General features: G+C 42.9%; 3 protein-coding genes and 1 pseudogene across 4 annotated transcripts; all 4 read right to left on the bottom strand.

Annotated features, from left to right (window-relative positions):
- Positions 1–4,138: 4,138 nt before the first annotated feature.
- LOC145877484 (uncharacterized) lies at positions 4,139–5,452 on the bottom strand. The gene is made up of 3 exons (XM_082973065.1): positions 5,368–5,452; positions 4,456–4,574; positions 4,139–4,367 (listed from the first exon to the last, which is right to left on the bottom strand). Exons 1-3 carry the CDS (start codon positions 5,418–5,420, stop codon positions 4,207–4,209), a joined length of 333 nt encoding a protein of 110 aa, XP_082829191.1. The 5' UTR covers positions 5,421–5,452; the 3' UTR covers positions 4,139–4,206.
- Positions 5,453–9,855: 4,403 nt separating this feature from the next.
- LOC106598611 (ubiquitin-conjugating enzyme E2 U) lies at positions 9,856–11,861 on the bottom strand. Its single transcript, XM_014189641.3, has 5 exons — positions 11,680–11,861; positions 11,407–11,488; positions 11,137–11,229; positions 10,955–11,046; positions 9,856–10,038 (listed from the first exon to the last, which is right to left on the bottom strand). The coding sequence occupies exons 1-5, from the start codon at positions 11,746–11,748 to the stop codon at positions 9,904–9,906; spliced, it is 471 nt and encodes a 156-aa protein (XP_014045116.3). The 5' UTR covers positions 11,749–11,861; the 3' UTR covers positions 9,856–9,903.
- LOC106598733 (phosphoglucomutase-1-like) lies at positions 11,842–20,186 on the bottom strand (annotated as a pseudogene).
- A 995-nt stretch (positions 20,187–21,181) lies between these two features.
- Positions 21,182–25,200, bottom strand: LOC106598425 (angiopoietin-related protein 3). Of its 2 annotated transcripts, none has more exons than XM_014189468.3 (7): positions 24,588–25,200; positions 24,137–24,247; positions 23,467–23,590; positions 23,182–23,295; positions 22,850–22,945; positions 22,449–22,721; positions 21,182–22,259 (listed from the first exon to the last, which is right to left on the bottom strand). In XM_014189468.3, the coding sequence occupies exons 1-7, from the start codon at positions 25,101–25,103 to the stop codon at positions 22,042–22,044; spliced, it is 1,452 nt and encodes a 483-aa protein (XP_014044943.1). In that variant the 5' UTR covers positions 25,104–25,200; the 3' UTR covers positions 21,182–22,041. The 2 variants fall into 2 exon arrangements, with proteins under 2 accessions (XP_014044943.1, XP_014044946.1); XM_014189471.3 differs by having other exon boundaries at positions 24,143–24,247.
- Between the last annotated feature and the right edge of the window lie 1,689 nt (positions 25,201–26,889).

The following is a 26,889-nucleotide window of genomic DNA, read 5'->3' as shown; positions in this document are numbered from 1 at the left end:
CTATTATATAGGTCCTGGATGGCAGGAAGCTTGGCCCCAGTGATGTACTGGGCTGTTCGCACTACCCTCTGTAGTGCCTTACGGTCAGATGCCGAGCAGTTGCCATACCAGGCGGTGATGCAACCGGTCAGTATGCCCTCGATGGTGCAGCTGTAGAACCTTTTGAGGATCTGGGGGCCCATGCCAAATCTTTTCAGTCTCCTGAGGGGGAAAAGGTTTTGTCGTGCCCTCTTCACGACTGTCTTGGTATGTTTGGACCATGATAGTTCGTTGGTGATGTGGACACCAAGGAACTTGAAACTCTCAACCCGCTCCGCTACAGCCCCGTTGATGTTAAAGGGGGCCTGTTTGGCCTGCCTTTTCCTGTAGTCCACGATCAGCTCCTTTGTCTTGCTCACATTGAGGGAGAGGTTGTTGTCCTGGCACCACACTGCCAGGTCTCTGACCTCCTCCCTATAGGCCGTCTCATCGTTGTTGGTGATCAGGCCTACCACTGTTGTGTCGTCAGCAAACTTAATGATGGTGTTGGAGTCGTGTTTGGCCACGCAGTCGTGGGGAACGGTACAGGAGGGGACGAAGTACACACCCCTGAGGGGCCCCAGTGTTAAGGATCAGCGTGGCAGATGTATTGTTGGTACCGGTCCGTGGGTCATTTGGTACCGGGCCGCAGAGAAAGAATAAATAACTTACATTATTTCCGTTTAATTTTTTAAAATATATTTTTTATTTATTATCTGAGTCTGAACAATGTTTTATTTTGAAAAATGACCGGATTCCCTCTGTTACATCCGTCTATGACTCACTTGTGTCATTCACAGGGAAATACTGGCTAGCCGAAAAATACCACCGGAACATAACAGCATATTGAACGATGTCGTTAGTTATTAACCACATCAAAGCACACGCCCTTAACTCGCGCCTGTTCGAGCAGCTTTGTGAGGAGATGAACGCGGAGCACAGACACCTTCTCTTATACACAGAAATAAGATGGTTATCCCGAGGGACATCACTGGCCAGAGTGTTTGAATTACGAGACCCGCTGCAGAGATTTCTCTCAGAAAAAAAAGTCACCGCTGGCAGCACATTTCAGTGACGAGGAATGGGTCGCAAAACTCGCTTACTTGTGCAACATATTCAACCTGCTCAATGAACTCAATCGGTCACTTCAGGGGAAAATGACAACTGTCTTCAAGTTGGCAGATAAAGTAGCTGCATTTAAAGCCAAACTGGATTTGTGGGGACGGCGCGTGAACAGAGGTATATTTGACGTTTCAAACATTCGCGGTGATTTTGGAAGAGACTGAGCCCGAGCCTTCATTGTCCCAGCTGGTGCACGATCCGCTGTCTTTGCTTTTAAAAGAGTTTGAGCGCTACTTCCCAACCACAAAAGACCCACGAACTGCCAAGGAATGGATCCGCGACCCATTTGTCAACAAACCAGGTGAATCCAGCATGTCTATGCAAGAAGAAGATCAACTGCTGGAGATCGCAAATGACGGCGGCCTTAAAAGTATGTTCGAGACAACATCTCTGCCGGTGTTCTGGATTAAAGTCACAGCAGAATAACCCTGAGATCGCCACAACAGCATTGAAAACCCTGTTGGAATTTCCGACATCCTATTTGTGTGAAGCGGGATTTTCTGCAGTGACAGCAACCAAAACTAAATTACGGAGTAGACTGGACATAAGCAACACACTTCGGGTGTCATTGTCTCCCATTACCCCTAGATGGTACCGTCTCGTTGCAGAGAAACAAGCTCAGGGCTCCCACTGATTTAGCGTTATGGTGAGTTGTATTTTTCATGCACTTTATATTTGTTTTTGTGTTGTATCTTATTTTTAAGGCATGTTTAAACGTTACCCTAGCGACCAGAGAGTTTTAGGGGGCAGAGAGGATGTTACTCATGTTATGTTGTTGGTGCGATGTTACGAGGACGCTGCTAATAAAGTTGCATACGAGTACACAGTGGATTCACGTTTATTATATTTAAAAAATACCACCGTTTTTATGCCGGTCGTATCATTTTATTTTGTGTATTTATCCGCCACACCTTAAAGGCCGGTCTGTGAAAATATTGTCTGACATTAAACCGGTCCGTGGCCCAAAAAAGGTTGGGGACCGCTGATTTAGGCAGGTTACCTTCGCTTCCTTGGGCACAGGGACTATGGTGGTCTGCTTGAAACATGTAGGTATTACAGACTCTGTCATGAAAATGTCAGTGAAGACACTTGACAGTTGGTCCACGCATGCTTTGAGTACACGTCCTGGTAATCCATCTGGCCCCACGGCTTTGTGAATGTTGACCTGTTTAAAGGTTTTGTTCACATCGGCTACCGAGAGCGTTATCACACAGTCATCCAGAACAGCTGGTGCTCTCGTGCATGCTTCAGTGTTGCTTGCCTCGAAGCGAGCATAAAATGCATTTAGCTCGTCTGGTAGGCTCGTGTCACTGGGCAGCTCACGTCTGGGTTTCCCTTTGTAGCCCGTAATAGTTTTCAAGCCGTGCCACATCCGACGAGTGTCAGAGCCAGTGTAGTAGGAGTCAATCTTAATCCTGTATTGACACGTTGCTTGTTTGATGGTTCGTCTGAGGGCTTAGCGGGATTTCTTATAAGCGTCCGGATTAGTCTCCCGCTCCTTGAAAGCGGCAGCTCTAGCCTTTAGCTCAGTGCGGATGTTGCCTGTAATCCATGGCTTCTGGTTGGGGTATGTACGTACAGTCACTCTGGGGACGACGTCGTCGATGCACTTATTGATGACGCCAATGACTAAGGTGGTGTATTCCTCAATGCCATTGGATGAATCCCGGAACATATTCCAGTCTGTGCTAGCAAAACAGTCCTGTAGCGTAGCATCTGCGTCATCTGACCAGTTCCGTATTGAGCGAGTCACTGGTACTTCCTGCTTTCGTTTTTGCTTGTAAGCAAGAATTAGGAGGATAGAATTGTGGTCAGATTTGCCAAATGGAGGGTGGGGGAGAGCTTTGTATGCATCTCTGTGTGTGGAATAAAGGTGGTCTAGGATTTTTTCCCCCCCTGGTTTTACCTCTCTAAACTCCTCTCCTTCTACAGCCTACACTCTACCTCTCTAAACGCCTCTCCTTCTACAGCCTACACTCTACCTCTCTAAACGCCTCTCCTTCTACAGCCTACACTCTAAACTCCTGTCCTTCTCCCAGTCCTTCTACACTCTACCTCTCTAAACTCCCCTCCTTCTACAGCCTACACTCTACCCCTCTAAACTCCTGTTTTTTCCCCCAGTCTTTCTAAAGCCTATACTCTATCCCTCTAAATTCCTGTCTATCTACAGCCCACACTCTACCTCTCTAAACTCCTCTCCTTCTACAGCCTACATTCTAAACTCCTGTCCTTCTCCCAGTCCTTCTACACTCTACCTCTAAACTCCTCTCCTTCTACAGCCTACCATTTAAGCTCCTGTCCTTCTCCCAGCCTACACTCTACCTCTCTAAGCTCCTGTCCTTCTCCCAGCCTACACTCTACCCCTCTAAACTCATGTCCTTCTCCCAGTCTTTCCACAGTCTACACTCTACCCCTCTAAACTCCTGTACTTCTCCCAGTCTTTCTACAGCCTACACTCTAAATAACAGGACCCTGCAGTTATACCACCAACACCGTCTAAACAAAAGCAGTGAAAAGGCAATGCATTTGACTGCTAACGCAGGTTAACGCTGCTCTGATTGAGTCCTAACCTCAGTCTAAGACATGCAACTTTAATATTATTTTATAATTCCTATTACCCTTGATATTAATGTTATATAATAATATTGATAAAAAAATACTACTAATATTGATAATAATAATAATATTGACTATACTAATAATAATGTTGATTATACTAATAATATTGATGATAATAGTATATGATAATAATGATATTGATAATAGTAAATTATAATAGTAATAATGATAATATTGATAATTATAATAAATGATGATAATAATAGTAATAATAAGTAATTATATTGATAATACTAATAATAATATTGATAATATTGATAATGATAGTATTAATTATAATAATATAGATAATAATAATTATATAATATAGGTAATAATAATAATATAGATAACAATAATTATATTATTGATAATAATAAAGTACAAGAAGTTTTCACAATTTATTGGTCAAGTGTATCCAATTGCAAGGCGTGTATGTACGTGCTCGAGTTTGTGCACGTGGAGGCATCACTCCTCCTCCAACTCCTCGAATGACAGTGAGTGTGTCCAGGCCACCAGTTTGTCCACCTCGTTCTCCCAGAGGTCCTGTTGCTGTCTGTCATGTGCTCTACAGAGACCCCTGGTGGCCATGGAGTCTCTCTGCACATTCACCTGAGGGGTCAGCATGTCTACAAGGACACACATAAAAGATGGGCTCTGTCATTGCTTAAAGTAACACACACACACACACACACACTGAATTCATCATGGACTTACCTGGTGCTCTGTAGAGGAGGTAAATCTTTCTCATTTGGTCCATCCTCGCCTGTCTCCCCTCACTCACTGGTTTGGTCTTCTTAGGCTGGTGCACGGTACCATACATTAAGGCTCTGAACCTGTCACAGAGCACATCTGGTTATTAAGGCTCTGAACCTGTCACGGAGCACATCTGGTTATTAAGGCTCTGAACCTGTCACAGAGCACATCTGGTTATTAAGGCTCTGAACCTGTCACGGAGCACATCTGGTTATTAAGGCTCTGAACCTGTCACAGAGCACATCTGGTTATTAAGGCTCTGAACCTGTCACAGAGCACATCTGGTTATTAAGGCTCTGAACCTGTCACGGAGCACATCTGGTTATTAAGGCTCTGAACCTGTCACGGAGCACATCTGGTTATTAAGGCTCTGAACCTGTCACGGAGCACATCTGGTTATTAAGGCTCTGAACCTGTCACGGAGCACATCTGGTTATTAAGGCTCTGAACCTGTCACGGAGCACATCTGGTTATTAAGACTCTGAACCTGTCACGGAGCACATCTGGTTATTAAGGCTCTGAACCTGTCACGGAGCACATCTGGTTATTATGGCTCTGAACCTGTCACGGAGCACATCTGGTTATTATGGCTCTGAACCTGTCACGGAGCACATCTGGTTATTTGAGAGTAAAACAAAAATGGAGCAATACGTTTCAATTTCTGAATGAGTGAGATGTTGCCTTAGTTTATAAACCATGCTATACAAACATTGAATTATGGAAAGTCGATGAAAACCCCAATCATATTTAGTAAAGGCAGCTGCTATGGGAAATCTGATGTGTTTTAACCAGCAATCTTACAAGCCAAGAGGTAATCTCTTATTTATTTAATTTTTACTGCTCCTCTTTATCTTTCAGAGTAAACAGACTTACGTTTCACACTGTGTACCCATGGGAGATTCCTTGCCTGGTGATCCATAATACATGGCAAAGGTCTCAGGGCACTTGATGAGATCCTCCAGGGCTGGAATACAACATCAGATAGGCTTGTAACAGGCTTGTAACAGGCTATCAGTGCTAACTCCTAATGTACATTCCAAGGTCATGAGGAGTGCCTGTATTTAGATAGAAAGACATACATTCCTTCCTCATCCACGAGCCAGCTTTAGTGGTGGCCATCTTTGTCCATGTCTTCAGATAATCCTCAAAAGGGATTCTCCTCACAAGCCTGGAGGCATTACATTTAGCCATGGAACAGAGAATATTACAGTAAACTACTGTAACTACAGTAGTCAAGAGTATAGTACTATGTAAGAAATTCATAATGATTTCACTTTGAATGTGCCATGACAAAAACAGAATATAATAGTGTAATGTCAGTGGTATTGTGAGTTAACTAATCAATCAAGGGAATCCAAGAGAAAAATATTCTGGAAATGAAAGAGATGAGCACATGGAGAGTGGAAATATTCACTTTGCTTGTCCATATATTTACATATTCTTAATTCCATTCCTTCCTTACAAATGTGTGTATATTTGGGTATATGTTGTGAAATTGTTAGATATTACTTGTTAGATATTACTGCACTGTCAACTAGAAACACAAAGCATTTCGCTACACCCGCAATAACATCTGTTAAACACGTGTATGTGACCAATAACATCTGTTAAACATGTGTATGTGACCAATAACATCTGCTAAACACGTGTATGTGACCAATAACATCTGGTAAACACGTGTATGTGACCAATAACATCTGGTAAACACGTGTATGTGACCAATAACATCTGCTAAACACGTGTATGTGACCAATAACATCTGCTAAACACGTGTATGTGACCAATAACATCTGCTAAACACGTGTATGTGACCAATAACATCTGTTAAACACATGTATGTGACCAATAACATCTGGTAAACACGTGTATGTGACCAATAACATCTGCTAAACACGTGTATGTGACCAATAACATCTGTTAAACACGTGTATGTGACTAATAACATCTGGTAAACACGTGTATGTGACCAATAACATCTGCTAAACACGTGTATGTGACCAATAACATCTGCTAAACACGTGTATGTGACCAATAACATCTGCTAAACACGTGTATGTGACCAATAACATCTGCTAAACACGTGTATGTGACCAATAACATCTGCTAAACACGTGTATGTGACCAATAACATCTGGTAAACACGTGTATGTGACCAATAACATCTGCTAAACACGTGTATGTGACCAATAACATCTGCTAAACACGTGTATGTGACCAATAACATCTGGTAAACACGTATATGTGACCAATAACATCTGGTAAACACGTGTATGTGACCAATAACATCTGGTAAACACGTGTATGTGACTAATAACATCTGGTAAACACGTGTATGTGACTAATAACATCTGCTAAACACGTGCATGTGACCAATAACATCTGGTAAACACGTGTATGTGACCAATAACATCTGGTAAACACGTGTATGTGACCAATAACATCTGGTAAACACGTGTAGGTGACCAATAACATCTGGTAAACACGTGTATGTGACCAATAACATCTGGTAAACACGTGTATGTGACTAATAACATCTGCTAAACACGTGTATGTGACCAATAACATCTGCTAAACACGTGTATGTGACCAATAACATCTGTTAAACACGTGCATGTGACCAATAACATCTGCTAAACACGTGTATGTGACCAATAACATCTGGTAAACACGTGTATGTGACCAATAACATCTGGTAAACACGTGTATGTGACCAATAACATCTGCTAAACACGTGTATGTGACCAATAACATCTGCTAAACACGTGTATGTGACCAATAACATCTGCTAAACACGTGTATGTGACCAATAACATCTGTTAAACACATGTATGTGACCAATAACATCTGGTAAACACGTGTATGTGACCAATAACATCTGCTAAACACGTGTATGTGACCAATAACATCTGTTAAACACGTGTATGTGACTAATAACATCTGGTAAACACGTGTATGTGACCAATAACATCTGCTAAACACGTGTATGTGACCAATAACATCTGCTAAACACGTGTATGTGACCAATAACATCTGCTAAACACGTGTATGTGACCAATAACATCTGCTAAACACGTGTATGTGACCAATAACATCTGCTAAACACGTGTATGTGACCAATAACATCTGGTAAACACGTGTATGTGACCAATAACATCTGCTAAACACGTGTATGTGACCAATAACATCTGCTAAACACGTGTATGTGACCAATAACATCTGGTAAACACGTATATGTGACCAATAACATCTGGTAAACACGTGTATGTGACCAATAACATCTGGTAAACACGTGTATGTGACTAATAACATCTGGTAAACACGTGTATGTGACTAATAACATCTGCTAAACACGTGCATGTGACCAATAACATCTGGTAAACACGTGTATGTGACCAATAACATCTGGTAAACACGTGTATGTGACCAATAACATCTGGTAAACACGTGTAGGTGACCAATAACATCTGGTAAACACGTGTATGTGACCAATAACATCTGGTAAACACGTGTATGTGACTAATAACATCTGGTAAACACGTGTATGTGACCAATAACATCTGCTAAACACGTGTATGTGACCAATAACATCTGCTAAACACGTGCATGTGACCAATAACATCTGGTAAACACGTGTATGTGACCAATAACATCTGGTAAACACGTGTATGTGACCAATACATTTGATTTGATTTCTCTCACCTGTTTTGTGAGCCCGACTGCACAGCTTTCCTGTTCCCTACAGGGAAGGTGGTGATAATGGACAGGTCATTGTCACCACTCAGTGTGAGATGGGATATGATAGCCTTACCTTAGAATAGACTAGCGGCATCCCACCCTTACCAGTGGTAAATCATTTAATCTTTGAAGACTGAAAGTGAAACCACAGACTCTTCTACTCAATAACAAAAATACAAAACACAGTGGAATGTAAAGTAGCCAAAATTCATGGTGCAAAATGAAGAAAATCAGCAAAGAAATTGCAGGATGCAAAACCACCACCATTAAAAACAAGGGTGAGACCTTCAACTGAATAACACATGGATTTAACCCACAGCCTTTTACAGTGACGGATGAAAATGACCTGGTATGAGGTAAGGTCACCCATTGGTGGTGGAGCAGAAAGTGGAGCTGAGTGTCACCAAGACTGAGCTGATGAACATGGCCAGTGTGGAGCTGAAGACAGAGAACACAGCCCAAGCAGCTCAACTGTCCGCCAATGGGGGCCAGAGTGACAGCCAGCGAGAAGGAGGTGGAGGAGCAGGAAAAAGTAGCTGACAGCACTTAGAGAGGAGATGAGCATCACCAAGACTGATCTGCAGCTCCAGAAGAACAAGATGGAGGAGCTGAAGAGGGAGAACACAGCCATGGAGGCCAGTGTCAGCCAATGAGAAGGAGGTGGAGGAGGAGCTGAAGAGGGAGAACACAGCCATGGAGGCCAGTGTCAGCCAATGAGAAGGAGGTGGAGGAGGAGCTGAAGAGGGAGAACACAGCCATGGAAGCCAGAGTGTCAGCCAATGAGAAGGAGGTGGAGGAGGAGCTGAAGAGGGAGAACACAGCCATGGAAGCCAGAGTGTCAGCCAATGAGAAGGAGGTGGAGGAGGAGCTGAAGAGGGAGAACACAGCCATGGAGGCCAGTGTCAGCCAATGAGAAGGAGGTGGAGGAGGAGCTGAAGAGTGAGAACACAGACAATATATTCTCTGCTGGTTTGACTGATTCAGGAACTGTAGGGACCATTCAATACTGAAACCCAACTGATTTACAAGAGAGTCATCACCAACATTGGATTGGCCTATAACCCAATAACTGCTATGTTCCCAGCAGCAGTGAGATGACTCTACTACTTCAGATTCACTGCCTGGGAATACCATGAGAGTAAGCCTGTTCCACGATGACCAAAAAGTTGTGTATAATTATGTACGCACTGACCATCGTGGTAAGTATGTTTCACAGGCATTGTCTCTAGAGCTGGACCATTGGGATGTGGTCTACATATGTCTCCCCTCAGGGAAAGGCCTCTATGACAGTACTAATAACTACAACACCTTCAGTGGCTTCCTGGTCACATAGGGAAGCACCGTTGCTGTAATGAACTCTGCTTTCTGATAGGAGCAGAAAGCCTCCAATGTTCCTCTCTAACCAATAGGAAGCATAGAAATAGAAAAAGAATGCTGCTGTTTGTGTCTTAACAGTACTATAAACATTTATGGTAATTATTGCATGTATTTCTGCTCAACAACATTTTCACACACAAACGTTTTGTTGCGAGTTCGATCAACAACATTTTTGTTGAGCAAACTCACAATCCTATTGCAATTGTACAATAATACTATTTTTATTTTTTATTTTACAGTGTAGCTTTGTAATGTAGCCCAATGTAACCAATAGCTAATCCTTGTACTAGGTGGTGCTCACTCACTCTCCAGTTCCTGGCTGGCCCTGACACAGTCCAGCACCACACGGTGGTAGGTGGATGGGCTGGACCAGAGTATGTCAGCAGCTTCGGGGTTCACCGCTCCCTCCAGGACTGGGTTGGACAGCATGGTCTAGAGGGGACATAGGAGGGGAGACCATACAGACTTGATATTACTACACTACTACTACTGTATGGGTCTATGAACACTGCAAGTAGCAGTGCTTTTTTAAAACGAGTATGTAATAGTTCTATCTTTATCACAATAAACTACAAATTGCTGTATCCAACCTGGACTCAGAGGTAGACGTAACATAGTAAACGTACATCTGCGACACTCCAATTAGTATGATATGTTTGTTATGGTATTAATTTGCGGATGTCCATCCATTTCATATGATATGTTACGAATTACAATTTGTATGATATGTTAGCAATTGCAATTCCTACAATATATTAACAAATTTGTTGTGGGTAATGTTAGCTAGGTGGTTAGGTGGCTAGCGTTAGCTAGGGTTAGGGGTTAAGGTTAGGGTTAAAGTTAAGAGTTAGGTTAAAGGGTTAAGGTTAGGGGAAGGGTTAGCTAACACGCTAAGTAGTTACAAAGTAGCTAATTAGCTAAAATGTTAAAGTTGTCTGTGATGAGATTTAAATGTGCAACCTTTGGGTTGCTAGATGTTCGTGTTATACGCCCAGCCGTCTGTTCCAACTAACCACCCTACTTTCATTTTTGCCTGAAGTAACCTTCTGTCTTATGGGGGGCTGCCTAGTAGCGCAGCAGTCTAAGGCACTGCATCTCAGTGCTAGAGGCGTCACTACAGGCCCTGGTTCGATTCCAGGCTGTATCACAACCGGCCGTGATTGGGAGTCACATAGGGCGGCGCACAATTGGCCCAGCGTCGTTAGGGTTTGGCCGGTGGTGGCCGGTGTATGTAAATAATACTTTTTTTCTTAACTGACTTGCCTAGTTATAAAAAGGTTATTGTTTAAAAAATGTAACCATACCAAACGTAATATATCATACTAATTTGAGTAAAATGGGTGCAAACCTGGATGCTCAGAAGAATACTGCTGATTGAGATGCTGGGGTTCCACTCACTGTCCAGGCAGGGGATACATGGGCTACCTGTGTCCTTGTCCACTTCAGTCACAACAGACATATACAGGGTGAAATTAAACACGTTTCCTTTTTATGACACTTTCATGGCTATATATATTGCCAGCAACTCACCATTGGGGTGGAAAGGGATGGCGTTGAATTCGACAGTTGGAGGGACAGAGTTGTAAGCCTCAGTGAAATTCAATGTCAGCAGCAAAACAGCACCTTATAGAACAGAAAGATTAGAAAACTAATATTGCTTATTTTTTTTCTTCCAGAATGTACTTTTAGTAGTTCAGACACCAAGCCCTAAATGTAGACCGCATGTAATCATAATCAGTAGCTGATAATCATCATGGATATTATTTTGTGGAGGCTGAACACTTCATGCCCATATCACACCTTCCCACATCGTGTCTTTCAGTCCTTCCACTTTAGCCTCCCATTCAAGCAGGCTGTGACTCACTGGCTTGGCCTCCACTCCCTTGTCATAAAAAAATAAGAAATAAAATAACTTTTAGTGCTTCACTGGTTATTTGAAGGTGACATGATTACGCACTTGTTTCCTGTGAGAGATTTTTTTTTTGATGATGAGCACACAGAATAACCTAAAATCTTAAAATATATATGATGGATACATAAAACATACTTGTAAATAAAGTTCTAAAAACTCACTTTTAGATTCGATGTCTGCAGTTGGAGGTATTGTTTTCGCAGCAAGAAGTGAGCCTGGGTGTGCATCATTGGATTTCACTCGGTCCTTCACAATTTGACAACTGTATGTGCGAATCTTTCATAGAACAAACGCATGCTTTCATAGTCTGAAATCATAAAATATTACACTGGCGCAACGCATAGACATGTTGTTTTTCAAGAGAACAATGGAGCAAGGTGATGTAATGTTTTGAAGCTGTTGTCAAGCAACATGTCGGTCAATTTGGTGGGAAGAACAGCTTTGTATGGAGCCAATTTCACTTGCTTCCCGTGTCGCTATAACACACTCTGTCTTAAAGGGGGCAATCTGCGATTCCTACATCCATGTTTTGACTTTTAAATTAATGATATACAGCCATTGATTCTTGAAGAATATAACTTATTAATGCCTCATGCCATTAGTTCAACTGTCTAACCCCATCAGAATCCAAAACATAACCTTGTTTTACTTCATTGTTTATAGACATCGTAATTGTAAACAAACTGTTTAGCTTCACATATAACTTCAACTATTATTTTGATCTTATGGATGGTCAGACCTTTGACCTTATGGATGGTCAGACCTTTGATCTTATGGATGGTCAGACCTTTGACCTTATGGATGGTCAGACCTTTGACCTTATGGATGGTCAGACCTTTGACCTTATGGATGGTCAGACCTTTGACCTTATGGATGGTCAGACCTTTGATCTTATGGATGGTCAGACCTTTGATCTTATGGATGGTCAGACCTTTGATCTTATGGATGGTCAGACCTTGCATCTGTAGCTCTGTCTATGAATTTGAGAGTGGTTCTCCATCCTTAAGCCATTTACCTAAAAAAGTTGTTGGGTTGGCGCTTCGTTGTTGTTTGAACTGCAGGTTGCCTTTTAAATCACATTTATGAACACAGAATTTATACGTTTTCCTGTTTGGGATGCATTTTTCACTTGTTTCATTTTGATTATATAATTATTTAGGTTACTCATTAGCCTACCCATTTCTGAAAGACTTTCCATTCTTTATTCCTTGTGGGATTTGACTAATGACAACAACTAAATAAGAAGGTGATCACGTTTTTATTTTTGGTACAGTTCACTCTTGCTCAATGTGAACCTGTGGTGAGTGTTTTGAGTTGGGGTAATCGGAAAGTACAAAATCACACAAAGATGCTTTTGATAGAGTGTAAAAGGTCCATCTAAGTGAAGGTAGAATGGGGGATAGACTGTAGTTTGAGTATTTTATTAGGAGGAGGCAGGGGAGTTGTAAGGGACAATCATGTGTGCGGCCTGTCCTCTCATGAAGTTGTGAGACTTTCAGGGCTATGGTAACCAGGGTAACCAGCATCACCTGGCACACACACACACGGACATAGGTTATACACTAGTATGTAGCTACATGCTCATGTTCTATGATGACAGTCTCAGAAACACCACAGTTTGGTCAGTGAGATCTAATCTCTGAATCATCCTTTGTCTGATGTGGATCCTGGAAGATCTTGTTGGGATCTGTCTCATAGCTGTCAATGTAGACCCAAACCGTTTCCCCCATACTCCCTGTTCCACTGAGCCTGTAGATGACCCCTGAGCCATCTGTGAATATTATCCTCAAGCCCTGCAGATAGGGAAAGGGAAAGGGGGATACCTAGTCAGTTGTCCAACTGAATATATTCAACTGCAATGTGTCTTCCGCATTTAACCCAATAGAGATACAAGATTAGCCAGTTAATAAAGTACATTTATAAAAGTATTGTAGACTCCTACAGTAACTACAGAAGATGATGTCATTGTTTTATCCTATAAGTCCAAAGTGACTTATAGCATGTCCAGTTCTGTGAGCACGCCAAAACAGCCACCCCTGTTCCCCAGCTGCTTTCTGGAGACGCGCCCGTCTACGGGGTCAGTGGGTTCAAAGTTGTCGGCCCTCTCCACCTGATAGAGCTTTACGCCCACTGCGAACCTCTGGCCTACGAAGTCCTTCTCCAGCATCGTCAGCTCCTCCATCATCTGAACGGCTGCTTCCAGGTCGACTTCCTCACAGTCATACCTGCTCAAGACAGCACAGCAGAAGATAAAACCAGGAGCTATGGCTGCATTGCTTGGGTGCCTCTTTGTTTCTGCAGCCCAACTCCTTTTGTAATTTGTTCAAGCAGGAACAGGCTATTGACTGCAAGGCACTTTGCTTTCCAGGCATAGTGTCTCTTTGACTTCATTTTCAGCTTGCTATACAACTCAAGGTTTCACTCAGACTTCAGCCCTGGCCTGGCGATTCAGAAATAAGTTTTGCAATTATATGCTTTGACCACCAGAGGTCACCAGAGATTCACACTCACCTGGTAAAGACTTTCCTGCCAAACTTCTGCCAGTGGTCCTTCATGATGTCATCCACACTCTGCTTCCTTGGTGCCAGGATGGACAGCCATGCCAGCACGGCCCAAAGTCCATCCTTCTCACAGATATGGTCAGCATCTGACATGATCGAAACAGTGTAGGTTTGCTTGAGGTTCTTGCTGTGTTAGCCACCTCTTCTTGTAACTAGTTCCTGACATTTGGGCTTACTGATGAGCTACCTGTGCTGAAACTCTCTTCTCCATTTGCCTGCATCCATCAGGTTGCCAAAGAACTTCCACCCGGTGGGGGTTTCGTAGAGTTCAGTCTTTATCGCTCTGGCTACACTATGAGATGAGGATATAGTCATTTAGTTTTTTTTTGGTGATCTTACATGATTACGCTTTATGATGATTCTGTACATTTAAACCTTAGTGTCCACTAGTTTGTTATTTATTGAGACAGGATGAGATGCAGTAATGGTCAATGGCTCATTTTCTCATTGGATAATGCCAGGCCGAGGTGTTAGTTGTCCAGGGCAGGGCTGGTGGGCATGCTGCGTGCATGGCCTCTCACCCCTGTGTGCTGGACGTACGGGATGCTGAAAACATAGGCAGCGATGACAGCCACCGAGTCTGATGGGTTGACGAAAAAGCCATGCTTACCCAGGATCATGTTACGGTCCTGGAAAACCAGACCGGGGTTAGAGGTCAGGCAACAAGAGAGAGAGGGGTTAGCAGCATCTGAATACAATTCAAAGCATCCAACCCCAAACCTTACAGTTGTGATTGAAATCTTCAGACAGTCTGAGATGCGTAAAGTAATTCACTGATGATTATTGTACCTTGATGGGTACTATTTTAGTAATAGTCTTGGATGAAGTATAACTAAGATAAATAAATAGAGATTATCAGTAGATCTGCAGTTGTCAGCCTAGCCTGGTGTAAATCTCATTGCCTTTTTAGCCTGGTGTAAATCTCATTGCCTGTTTAAGCACTTTGATATTTAATTTTTTCTATATAATGACAAATTCACAAATTAATGATGATTACTTGCGATGGTGATCATTATTAAAAGGACCGTTAAATTATTGGCTGATTGAACATGCACCCCGTCACCATCAAAGGCAGCTCCAAAATGGTGCTGGCCACCCCTCATGGCCTCAGCCAGGTCGGCTGTATAGGTGAGGTTGGGATCAGGGTGCTGACCCCGAAAGAGTTGCAGGGGGACATAATTAATGGCAGATTTAGCAGGGGAGCCCAGCTCCTCACACAGTATCCTCTTCACATTGTTTAATCATCAGAGGTAGGTACCAGAGGTACACAAGGGGAAGGAAGGAAGGAAGGAAGGAAGGAAGGAGGAGGAAGGAAGGAAGGAAGGAAGGAAGGAAGGAAGGAAGGAAGGAAGGAAGGAAGGAAGGAAGGAAGGAAGGAAGGAAGGAAGGAAGGAGGGGGGGGTAGTCAAGTTTAATGATGAACAGGTTGATGGGACAAGTGCCATAGAGTCCATGGGCAGAGGTATTAAGGGACAGGATTAAAGAATAATTCAATCATTTGAATTAGAGAACTCTCCAGTGCCCCACTGGGGCTGTTGAAAGACTAGAATTAGAGAACTCTCCAGTGCCCCACTGGGGCTGTTGAGAGACTAGAATTAGAGAACTCTCCAGTGCCCCACTGGGGCTGTTGAAAGAGACTAGAATTAGAGAACTCTCCAGTGCCTCACTGGGGCTGTTGAGAGACTAGAATTAGAGAAATCGCTCCGTCTTTGAGTTCAGAGAAACTGGGTTGTGTTCTGAGGGTTACTGGATATGGAGTGAGGGTTAGGGCGAAACCGGGCAAATACTTTGAGGGTTTCATAGTGATAGATTGACTCTCCGATGGAGACATTTGGTAAACCACAATGAGAGATATTATTGAGAAATATGAATAGACAACTGAAAGGCTATCCTTTTTCTTAATGGATTATTTGACGATTTTGACCCTTACTCCGGTCATGTGAAAAAATGTGCCAAGTGCCCCTGTAACAGTTTAGCTTCCGTCCCTCTCCTCGCCCCAACCTGGGCTCGAACCAGGGACTCTCTGCACACATCAACAACTGACACCTACGCAGCATTGTTACCCATCGCGCCACAAAAGCCACAGCCCTTGCAGAGCAAAGGGAACAACTACTTCAAGGTCTCAGAGCGAGTGACGTCACCGATTGAAACGCTATTAGCGCGCACCACCGCTAACTAGCTAGCCATTTCACATCGGTTACACCCCAGTTAGCCTGCATTTTAGATACCAGAGTTACTCATCATAATCATAACTTTGATCGCTCATTTTCATAATCTTTAAAGTCAGATTAACAAGGCCACATCCTTGTGTTGACCGACTGATTGCTCAAAGCCACATAAGCATGAACTTCATCTTGGAGAGAGAAGGAGCAGGCATGAACGTGGAACCTTGTTAAAATTCCATTAATGTCAAGATGTTCTGCAATGTGGCAGTCTAAGGACATCGGCTTTCCTGTGCGAATGGGGGTCCAGCCTTTGGTTTCAGTGTTATCGCTGGTGTTCAGTAGGGCAGCAGATAGCCTAGTGGTTACGAATGTTGGGCTAGTAACCAAAAGGTCGCTAGTTCACATCCCTGAGCCGACCAGGTGAAAATCTGTCAAAGTGCCCTTGAGAAAACTTTGGCTAAGCGCGTCTGCTAAATGGTGTGAATGTTATCGCAGGGGAGGTCATGTGATATGGTTCTAGGAACAGCTTGAGTTTAGAATTTTTTTGTTGCTTGATTTTTTTCCATAGCTTTCAGTTTGTGTAACTCCCTCCTCCCCTCTCTCCTGAGAGACTGGATCATGTAACAGACAGTTGGAAACAACAGCTGAACTCTCAACTAGGCTGCTGCTCTCACAAATCCTGCTCCGCTCATCTTTACGGTGTCACTGTGTGACATTAGATTCAACCTAAGATGGATATCAACATCTGCACTTATAGAAACAGCCTTCTTCTTTCCTCCTAATGTTGCAGAGCCAGACCAGTGGCTCTCTAAATATGGCATATACTCCAACTACACGTTGCAGCTGGATGGTCTGGCACGCTAGATTCCTAACCTCCATGCATGGCGTTCTAGACGGATCTTGATGTGGTTCTCCCCAGACAACAGCTCCTTCAGTGCAGCAAAGTCAAAGATGTTCCTCAGCATGTTGGCATAAGACTCCGCCGAGTCCACTATCTCCACTGTGAGAAAACAAAGATTCTCAGAAATCCAAGAAGGGAAACAGTTCAAAGAATAAACACAGAGGCAATGTTCTGTGGCCAGATTGCATCAAACCAGAACCTATGCTGTTTAAAAAGTCACATTGATCTTGCACTGCAAACTTGGAATTCTAGCCTAAGTATGTGAGTTTTTATCTATTGCCTACTCTAAAACTGCCAACAAGGAATTACATTTATTTCCTTCTATTCAAACATCAGGTACCTGTTTATTTTTCCAGACCTCTTGTCAGGTTATGAGTGATGTGTTTGTACTCACCTGTGAAGGGTTTAAACAGGTCAAACATCTGTTTGCCCGGGGTAGCCAAGTCTACACAGAGTTCTGGGCAGATGGCGTACTCCTCTATGGATCTACTGATCAGGGATATTTTGTTAGTGGGCTGGGACTAGGTTGGTTCAAACAAAAGCAAGACTTCATGTCTTGTGTTACACAAGGGCACTCATTTGTGTTGATCTTAATTGTGCTGCTCTAGTCTATTAAATTGTGCTTCTGAAGTCACCAATTATTGATATAGTATGACATTGTATCTAAAGTGACAAATATCTGCATCACTGAGCATGATACTTGTGGGAAATGTCTTCATCTTATCTTGTAATGCTCTTGGCTAACAACCTTTCCTACTGTTCCCTATTCTCTGGTTACACTACCTCCATTAGCAGTGCTGAACTTGATGCCAAAGTCTTCATTGGGTCCCCCGGGGGTTGTGACTGGCAGTGAGGACGATACCGCCGATGGCCTTGTACTTCCTGATCACACAGGAAACCGCCGGCGTGGACATGATCCCGTGATGACCAATCACGAGCTGACCAACCTGCCAAGATGACACAGGTCTTTCAGGTTAGTATCTCTGTTGTGGTCGCACATTTTAGCTATTGAAAAAAGCCACTATGGCTTGGAGTCTTTTACGCTGCTGCTACTCTCTGTTCATCATATATGCATAGTCACTTTAACCATATCTACATGTACATACTACCTCAATCAGCCTGACTAACCGGTGTCTGTATGTAGCCTCGCTACTTTTATAGCCTCGCTACTGTTACCTACCTATTGTTCACCTAATACCTTTTTTTCACTATTGGTTAGAGCCTATAAGTAAGCATTTCACTGTTGTATTCGGCACACGTGACAAATAAACATTGATTTGATTTGATTTTAGTTGTACACATTTTATGAATGTGGATGGTATAGATTGCATTTTATTCAATATTCACCTCTGGATTTTAACATAAGAAATCCATGGGCTATGGTTGCCGGTGGTTGTACTTAGCCAACCGAAGTATACTACAGTCATTGTGGTAGAAACACATGAAATATACTACAGTCACATGAAATATACTACAGTCACATGAAATATACTACAGTCGCATGAAATATACTACAGTCGCATGAAATATACTACAGTCACATTAAATATACTACAGTCACATTAAATATACTACAGTCACTGTGGTAGAAACACATTAAATATATTAGTCACATGAAATATACTACAGTCACATGAAATTTACTACAGTCGCATGAAATATACTACAGTCACATTAAATATATTACAGTCACATGAAATATACTACAGTCACTGTGGTAGATATACATGAAATATAATACAGTCACATGAAATATACTACAGTCACATTAAATATACTACAGTCACATGAAATATACTACAGTCACTGTGGTAGAAACACATAAAATATACTACAGTCACATGAAATATACTACAGTCACATTAAATATACTACAGTCACTGTGGTAGAAATACATGAAATATAATACAGTCACATGAAATATACTACAGTCACATTAAATATACTACAGTCACATTAAATATACTACAGTCACTGTGGTAGAAACACATGAAATATACTACAGTCACATGAAATATACTACAGTCACTGTGGTAGAAACACATGAAATATACTACAGTCACATGAAATATACTACAGTCACATTAAATATACTACAGTCACATGAAATATACTACAGTCACTGTGGTAGAAATACATGAAATATAATACAGTCACATGAAATATACTACAGTCACATGAAATATACTACAGTCACTGTGGTAGAAACACATGAAATATAATACAGTCACATGAAATATACTACATTCACATTAAATATACTACAGTCACATGAAATATACTACAGTCACTGTGGTAGAAACACATGAAATATACTACAGTCACATGAAATATAATACAGTCACATTAAATATACTACAGTCACTGTGGTAGAAACACATGAAATATACTACAGTCACATGAAATATACTACAGGGTTAACGGGAGGGAAAAGTCTTAGTCACGGCCAGTATTATCACGGGCTGGTTGGGGGAAGCTATGGGTCCAAAAATAACCAGGGAGACTAGTATGTGTGCAGAGGCAGATGGTAACTGAAGACGCTCCTTAGTTCACACATGTGCAGGGGGTCACTGTCAGGGCTGTTGTCTCCAGTAAGAGAGACCCTAAGCACTGATTCAGGGTCAGTTTTGATTTGTGACGGTAATACCAAAGACAGTACAGTATGAAGTTCGGCAGAAACTGCTTCTCCAATAGAAATCCCCGATCACGCTTGTATGTGATGTCATGGTGACATTGGCTAAGCTCATGCACAGAAACACGTAGTCAGGTCTAACGGTCGTCCATGGGCCGACGTGCACATGTGCAAGTATATCGAAAGGCACTCGTTCGACATAAAGTTTTTTTACGAAAATGAAAACGTGTCTGTTTGTCACTTTCATAAGGTTGGAGTAATATGTTCAACTACTTAAGACATTGGCGCAAATCTAGGTTGTGCCTTTAGAGTTTGAGAAAATTAACAACGAAGGAAGAATTTTTCACTTCTCATTGACTTCTCAAACCCCAAACCCCGGTCTGGTCTGCCGAGTCTGCTTCCCAAGCATTCCCGTAAGTCTCGCAGTGTTGCTCCTCTGGGTTTAGAAACTGGTAATACTATCGCAGAGCAGTGTGAAGGGTCAACTTCTCCTCAGAGAGTAGAATACCACGCTGCCTCCTGGGGCTAATGTGGTCTATTTTGAGAGGCTTGTGCGTAATTCCCAAACGTTATCAACGTCGTGACTTACCTTGAGCCTTTCAACGTTTCTTGTGACCTTCCAGTCAGACAAAACAATATTTCTAACCACAACTCAGTTGAAAGCTGCTTTGATTTCCAAGTGCACTTTGGGGGGGGGGGGGGGGGGGGGGGACTACAAGTGCACTGCGGTTACATCATGTACACTCATTATGTCCACTCATTAGCCTGATTAAGAAAACAATGAATTCTAGGTCTGATTGCATGAGATGTGTGATGTTTTTCAGGTCAAGGCTGAACAGAGGAAAACCAAAAGGTACCTGTCAGACACTCACCATGTTCTCGTACCCTCACTGAAGGCCATCTCTCAGTTTACGTAAAGGAACCAACTTGTTCTCGCCTGGGTACCAGCCTGGGCACCAGTCTAGCTAACATCCCACTCCTTGTACTAATGTCATTGTGAAACGTGACACGAAGTCAGACTGGTGCCCAGGCTTAACTTATTCTGCCGATCATGATACTCCCGTCCCTCCCATAGCCTCTGATATGTCCATTCAAGAACATTTTGGGAACATGGCTGTAGAGCTGGCTAGAAATCAAATTATTTGAAATCTGGCTGGCTAGAAATCAAATCATTTGATTTGAAATCTAGAGCTGGCTAGAAATCAAGTCATTTCGACTGTCATGTTACCGACTGTTCGGCTCAGTTGGTAGAGCATGGTGTTTGCAACGCCATGGTTGTGGGTTCGATTCCCACAGGGGACCAGTACGGGAAAAAATGTATTAAATATATGCATTCACTACTATAAGAGCGTCTGCTAAATGACTAAAATGTAAAAAAAATGTAATTATTCAGAACCACACCAGTAGTCATAAATATGCTTTATTTATTAAAAATACAGTATTTACAGTACATATGTGCTGAGAGTCAATGTGACTCAGTAAGTGGTGATAACTGCTCTTATTCAGGTGGATGCCTGTGTGCTGTCCATCCAGCTCCTCACCACTTCATAGCTGGTTGTATTCAGACTTACAGTAAGATCTGCATGCTCAACTCACAACTCCTCACCACTTCATACCTGGTTGTATTCAGACTTACAGTAAGATCTGCATGCTCAACTCACAACTCCTCACCACTTCATACCTGGTTGTATTCAGACTTACAGTAAGATCTGCATGCTCAACTCACAACTCCTCACCACTTCATACCTGGTTGTATTCAGACTTACAGTAAGATCTGCATGCTCAACTCAAATTTTTCACATAAAAGAATGATGTACATTTTGCATATTTATGAGGTTTGTGCGCAGATCTCAGGTATGAATACCATCCACCATTAATACACTCTGAAATACAGTTACATAGAGGATTCCTCAAATGCATGTAACGATACGAGGATGTTGTCGAACAATTTCACCCTAAAATTAGAACGCTAAACTGAGTATAAAAATGTTAGACAATTATTTTGGTTCCTTGTGTCTCAAAGCCTTTAATGCTGAAGAGGAGAAGTGAATCCTTTTTAGACTAGCTATAAGGCAAACTGTGGTTTAGAGACACAGATTCAGAGTCCAATTCAATCAACTTGGTCCGACTGTGCAGTCGACAGAAGAGACTCACTAAACTGACCTCCTAAATCTCTTTAAGGCCTTGTTGTCAGAGACTTATCACATATTTTCGCCAAAGGTTGGTCAATGTCTTGTTTCTGTCCATAGGTAAATGTCTGGTGTTCATGCTGAGCTGAAGTTGCCTGTCTCTGAGGAGGATGAAGCAAACGTAGCGGCTCGGGTGGAGCGAATGGAGATCTGGGTGGATCGGAGGGAGTAGGAGGCCCCTCGGGTTGGCTTCCAGTGGATTCCCCTCCTACGCTCTGACCGTCCCTTGGGTCTCACATGGATATATTTCCCGTTCAGATTGGTGTCTCCGCAAGCGTTGAACCACCAGCCGCCTGCAAAAACCCATCAGATTAGTTAAACTGGATGCTGGTGTGAAAAATATCTCCATTCAATCTAATGTTCCATTAAATCGTATGCTTCATAATTTAGATGAAATTAAATAATTTCATTCAAACAAACCCTACGATAAACCATGCATCCATAAAATCCCATAACATCCTCCCCACTCCCTACCACTTTACCTGTGTAGGTAAAGGCGCAGTGTGAGTCTTCAAGTTTGTCATTGTCCCGGTCCTTGGTGGAGAACATCATACCGGTGTGGTTGCTCATTGCGTCAGGCAGATTTCCGGACGCCTGTGAGAGGTGGATTCTATAGTGGACCTCGGGTCCATCCAGAGAGAAGTTGTACTCGATGAAGCGTTTGCCCTTTTTCCAGTCCTCCAGTTGGATGTTCAGGAAAGTGTCACCTTGACTAGCAAGGGAGTGGATCTTCCTCAGGCCCAGCCAGAACTCTCCTGTGACGCAGACAAATCAATAAGGCTCAGTGTGGAAGTTGTACACACATACCCAGGCACGTGAGATGACTGGTCTGATGCACTGGTCATGGGAAGTACACATTGCACCTCACAACTTGATCACTCACCTTGAAAGTCTCCAAATCCGTTTTCATACTTCTCCCAATTCTGATCGAAATTCATCGACCCATCCTTCCTTCTCTGGATGATAGTAGCCCCTCCATCTGCAGAAAGGAAAGAAGAAATGCTTAACTTCAAATCAATAAATATACATTAGTACACAATGTTTCAGCTCATACTAATGGCTGGAATGCAATCAAAATCATGGGTTTCACGTGTTTGATACCAGTCCATTCCCTCCATTTCACTGACTCCATTCCAGCCATTATTATGAGCCATCCTCCCCTCAGCAGCCTTCAGTGGGAGCATTGGGAGCATTGGTGCTACTCATCTGTCTTACCTTCACCCATGTCACAGTAGACCATGAAGGGCTCAGATTGGTTAGGCTTGATGGCGTACACTCCACTGGCTCTCTCACCCTTGTTGAATAGCTCACTGCAGTCTGATGAGAGATCTGTGACACAACCATATTTTACAGTCTATCAGCAGCACCTTGCTGAAACCTGTTGTTCCTCAAACATTGAGTTTTAGTGTGGACCTTGTGTTTTGTAGGGACCCTGAAAGAGTAGCGGCTAATGGGAATACAAAATAAATAAATGATCATGACCCTTTTAAGCCACCCTACCCGTCATGTCCAAACTGCCATTGGTGGAGGTGTTGGTCAAATACCCAGCGAGGGTGTGCGTGGCAGACTGGAAGTTGTCAGATGGTTTCTCAATGGTCTCTTGCATGAAAGGGTTGTAGGTGAGCTGAAAATGAGAAGGAATAGTGTTGTTACGTCACAAGCAGTCATTTCTGTCACTCTGCACAATAGTCGTTTTTAAAGGTTTGAAGCGTACACATGAAGCTCTAACATATAATCATGGTAGATGAGGTGAATAATCACAGGTTAGCCTTTTTAGTCATGAATCTTGTTCTGGAGGCAGCTCTGCAGAGTGGTCACTAGATGGCACAGCCACAAAGTCATAAAATCTGATTTTAAACCTAACTCTACCCTCAATATTCTTTTTTTACACTATAGACAATTTTAACTTTGCAGCTGGCCCATGTAGCAGAAATCGCTCGGTTCTGCCTCCAGGACAAGATTCATGACAAAAAACGTCAACCTACTGAATAATCATAGTAGATAAGGTGAGTTTCACCCATATAATGTAAAGCACTTTGAGCATCTGGTGATATATAAATCCAAAATAATTATCGTTACTATAATGGATTGAACATAAAAATCCAGTAATATGCCTGTTCTCGTGGTTGTAAGACTGTAAGGCTCAAGCGAAATGTTGTCCAATAACCACCTTCACCTCCAGAGTTTTCATCTTGCTCCTCTGGTGGTCGAGCTGGTTGCTCTGCTCTCTCACAGCCTTCAGCAGCTCACTGATGCTCCTCTCCTGGGTGTGGATCAAATCCTGTGAGACACATGAGGGGACAGGGATGGGTCATTTCTCCAGACATGACTAGTTATCCTTATAGGGTTCAACACTTCTATCTGGTACTATAGTGGTGTTAGGGAGTAGGCTAATCCCTAGAACCAAAGGTTACTTTGGTCAATGTATCTTCTTGAGGTTGGTTGAAGTGACTGAAAACCTTGTAAAATTTCCCCACAAACCTTACCTTGTCCTTGGTATCTTACCACACCAGTATTCTACATGGATATTGCAGTGAGTATTGGGAGAATCTTAATCAGCTTTAACACTATGTTCAACTCATTTCCCCCCCATGGGTTAAGGTCAGGTTGGGGTGGCTCACCTTCAGTGAGTTGATCTCAGCCAGCTGCTCAGCGGGGACCAGGCCTTGAGACAGGCCGCTCAGTTTCACCTCTAGCCCTCCCACCTTGCTCCGAAGCTGGCTACGCTCCTGCAGGATGCTCTCCACCTTTGAATTGATCTCCAGCGACAGGTTCCGTATCTCCTCATTGTTGGCCTTGAGCACCACTGTGGTTTTCTTCAGCTCCTCCTCTTCCCCCTTGATCTCGCTGGCCAGCACGGATAGCTGGTTGAAGGAGCTGTCGAAGATGTTGAGTTTCTGGAAGATGTCGTTTATCTGGCTCTTGGTCTTATGGACGAAGTCCCTGAGGCTGTGGCCAAGCTGGAGGAGACCGTTGGCCAGGAGGCGCACGTCATCCAGAGCGGCGAAGCGGGAGCGAGTTTCGACGGCGGGAACCTGAGGGAGAGGAGAGTCTTTGGACATGGACTCCTCCTTGGCGCAGAGGACCAGGGGCCAAGAAGCCACAAGAATGAACAGAAAGGTTAGCGTTAGCTTCATTATGTTGTTTGTTTCTGTCTTGAGACCTTCAAGGTGTTGGTAGTGAGCTGGCCAGCCGTTGAGTCCCCTCTTCCCTTGAAAAGACACCACAGGACACAAAGCTAGTAAACTATATAGGCTGCCTGGGATGAGGTTGATTATTAACTTACTCGGTCTCAACTGATTTTACCTCTACAAATATGGATGCAGCGTTCACGAGTCCAATTTACAAAGAGCTTAACTCTTTCATGAGTAGACTTTGTTTGAAATGACTGGAGTCTGACTATTATTTCAGTGTTCTATTCTGAAATTCAAAGAATAGAACTGAGTGGGCAGCTGTGTGTGATGCATTCAATCGGAATGTTCAGTTCAAAACACGCTGGTGTGCCAGTCTGGTACAAGAATCCACCATCGATGCCAATTCCAAAATTGCCACATCCGTGTGCCAGTCGGGGAATCGTCATGGAAGACCAAATAAGATGTTCTTGTTGGTTCTCAGAAAGCATCTTAAGCAAAACATTTTTGAATAAAGATTTTAGACTGTTATTTGGCATATCTTGTTGCTTGCTAGCTACTCTGTTGACAGTTTTGACAAGCACATGTGGTAGCTAACTAACTTGTTAATTGTTTACAAACAAATTAGCGAATGTGCTAGAAAGCAAAACAGCTACTTAGCTAGCTAGTTGACTTCTGTGGCTAAGCAGAAAGGACTTGTTTTGAAAGTTGGATCATCGTCCAATGGCGGCGAGCTTTACACCACTCCAGCCGACGCTTGGCATTGCACATGGTGATCTTAGGCTTGTGTGCGGCTTCTCAGCCAGGGAAACCCATTTCGTAAAGCTCCAGACAAACAGTTATTGTGCTGACTTTGTTTCCAGAGGTAGTTTGGAACTCGGTAGTGAGAGTTGCAACCGAGGAGACAATTTTTATGCTCTACACGCTTCAGGAATTGCTGGTCCCATTCTGTGATCTTATGTGGCCTACCACTTTGCGACTGAGCCGTTGTTGCTCCTAGACAACACCACTTCAGAATAACAGCACTTACAGTTGACCGGGGCAGCTCTAGCAGAGCAGAAATTTGACGAACTGACTTGTTGGAAAAGTGGCATCCTATGATGGTGCCACGTTGAAAGTCACTGAGCTCTTCAGTAAGGCCATTCTCTTACTAATGTTTGTCTATGGAGATTGCATGGCTGTGTGCTCGATTTTATACACCTGTCAGCAACGGGTGTTGCTGAAATAATTTGAAGGGATGTCCACATACTTGTGTATATTTAGTGTACTTGCAAGCAATAATGGTGCATTTGGAAAGTGACTTTTTCCACATTTTGTTACGTTACAGCCTTATTCTTCTTATCAATTTACACATAAAACCCCATAATGACAAAGAAAAAACAGAAATATCACATTTACATAAGTATTCAGACCCTTTACTCAGTACTTTGTTGAATCACCTTTGGCAGCGATTACAGCCTCGAGTCTTCTTGGGTATGACGCTACAAGCTTGGCACACCTGTATTTGGGGAGTTTCTCCCATTCTTCTCTGCAGATCCTCTGAAGCTCTGTCAGGTTGGATGGGGAGCGTTGCTGTACAGCTATTGTCAGGTCTCTCCAGAGAGGTTCGATCAGGTTCAAGTCCGGGCTCTGGCTGGGCCACTCAAGGACATTCAGAGCCTTGTCCTGAAGCCGCTCCTGCATTGTCTTGGCTCTGTGCTTAGGGTTGTTGTGCTGTTGGAAGGTGAAACTTCTCCCCAGTCTGAGGTACTGAGCTCTCTGGAGCAGGTTGTTATCAAGGATCTCTTTATGC

The sequence above is a fragment of the Salmo salar genome, chromosome 03, assembly GCF_965601325.2.
Source record: "Salmo salar chromosome 03, fSalSal1, whole genome shotgun sequence".
NCBI classification, from domain to species: domain Eukaryota; kingdom Metazoa; phylum Chordata; class Actinopteri; order Salmoniformes; family Salmonidae; genus Salmo; species Salmo salar.
The sequence above is the reverse complement of the archived record's forward strand: the minus strand, read 5'-3'. Positions and strand labels throughout refer to the sequence as shown.

Bases quoted from the DNA above. Each gene is read 5' to 3' on its own strand.
- LOC145877484 (XM_082973065.1), bottom strand. From the start codon at position 5,420: ATGTATTATGGATCACCAGGCAAGGAATCTCCCATGGGTACACAGTGT. The intron at 4,575-5,367 runs GTAAGTCTGTTT...GCTCTGTGACAG, and splicing joins ATGGGTACACAGTGTGAAAC to GTTCAGAGCCTTAATGTATG. The intron at 4,368-4,455 runs GTAAGTCCATGA...GTGTCCTTGTAG, and splicing joins CCTCCTCTACAGAGCACCAG to ACATGCTGACCCCTCAGGTG.
- LOC106598425 (XM_014189468.3), bottom strand. From the start codon at position 25,103: ATGAAGCTAACGCTAACCTTTCTGTTCATTCTTGTGGCTTCTTGGCCC. The intron at 24,248-24,587 runs GTGAGCCACCCC...TGTGTCTCACAG, and splicing joins CTGAGATCAACTCACTGAAG to GATTTGATCCACACCCAGGA. The intron at 22,722-22,849 runs GTGAGTGATCAA...TCTGCGTCACAG, and splicing joins CGGATTTGGAGACTTTCAAG to GAGAGTTCTGGCTGGGCCTG.
- LOC106598611 (XM_014189641.3), bottom strand. From the start codon at position 11,748: ATGATGCACACCCAGGCTCACTTCTTGCTGCGAAAACAATACCTCCAA. The intron at 11,489-11,679 runs GTGAGTTTTTAG...TTTTATGACAAG, and splicing joins TGCAGACATCGAATCTAAAA to GGAGTGGAGGCCAAGCCAGT. The intron at 11,047-11,136 runs GTGAGTTGCTGG...TTGTGACTGAAG, and splicing joins CATCCCTTTCCACCCCAATG to TGGACAAGGACACAGGTAGC.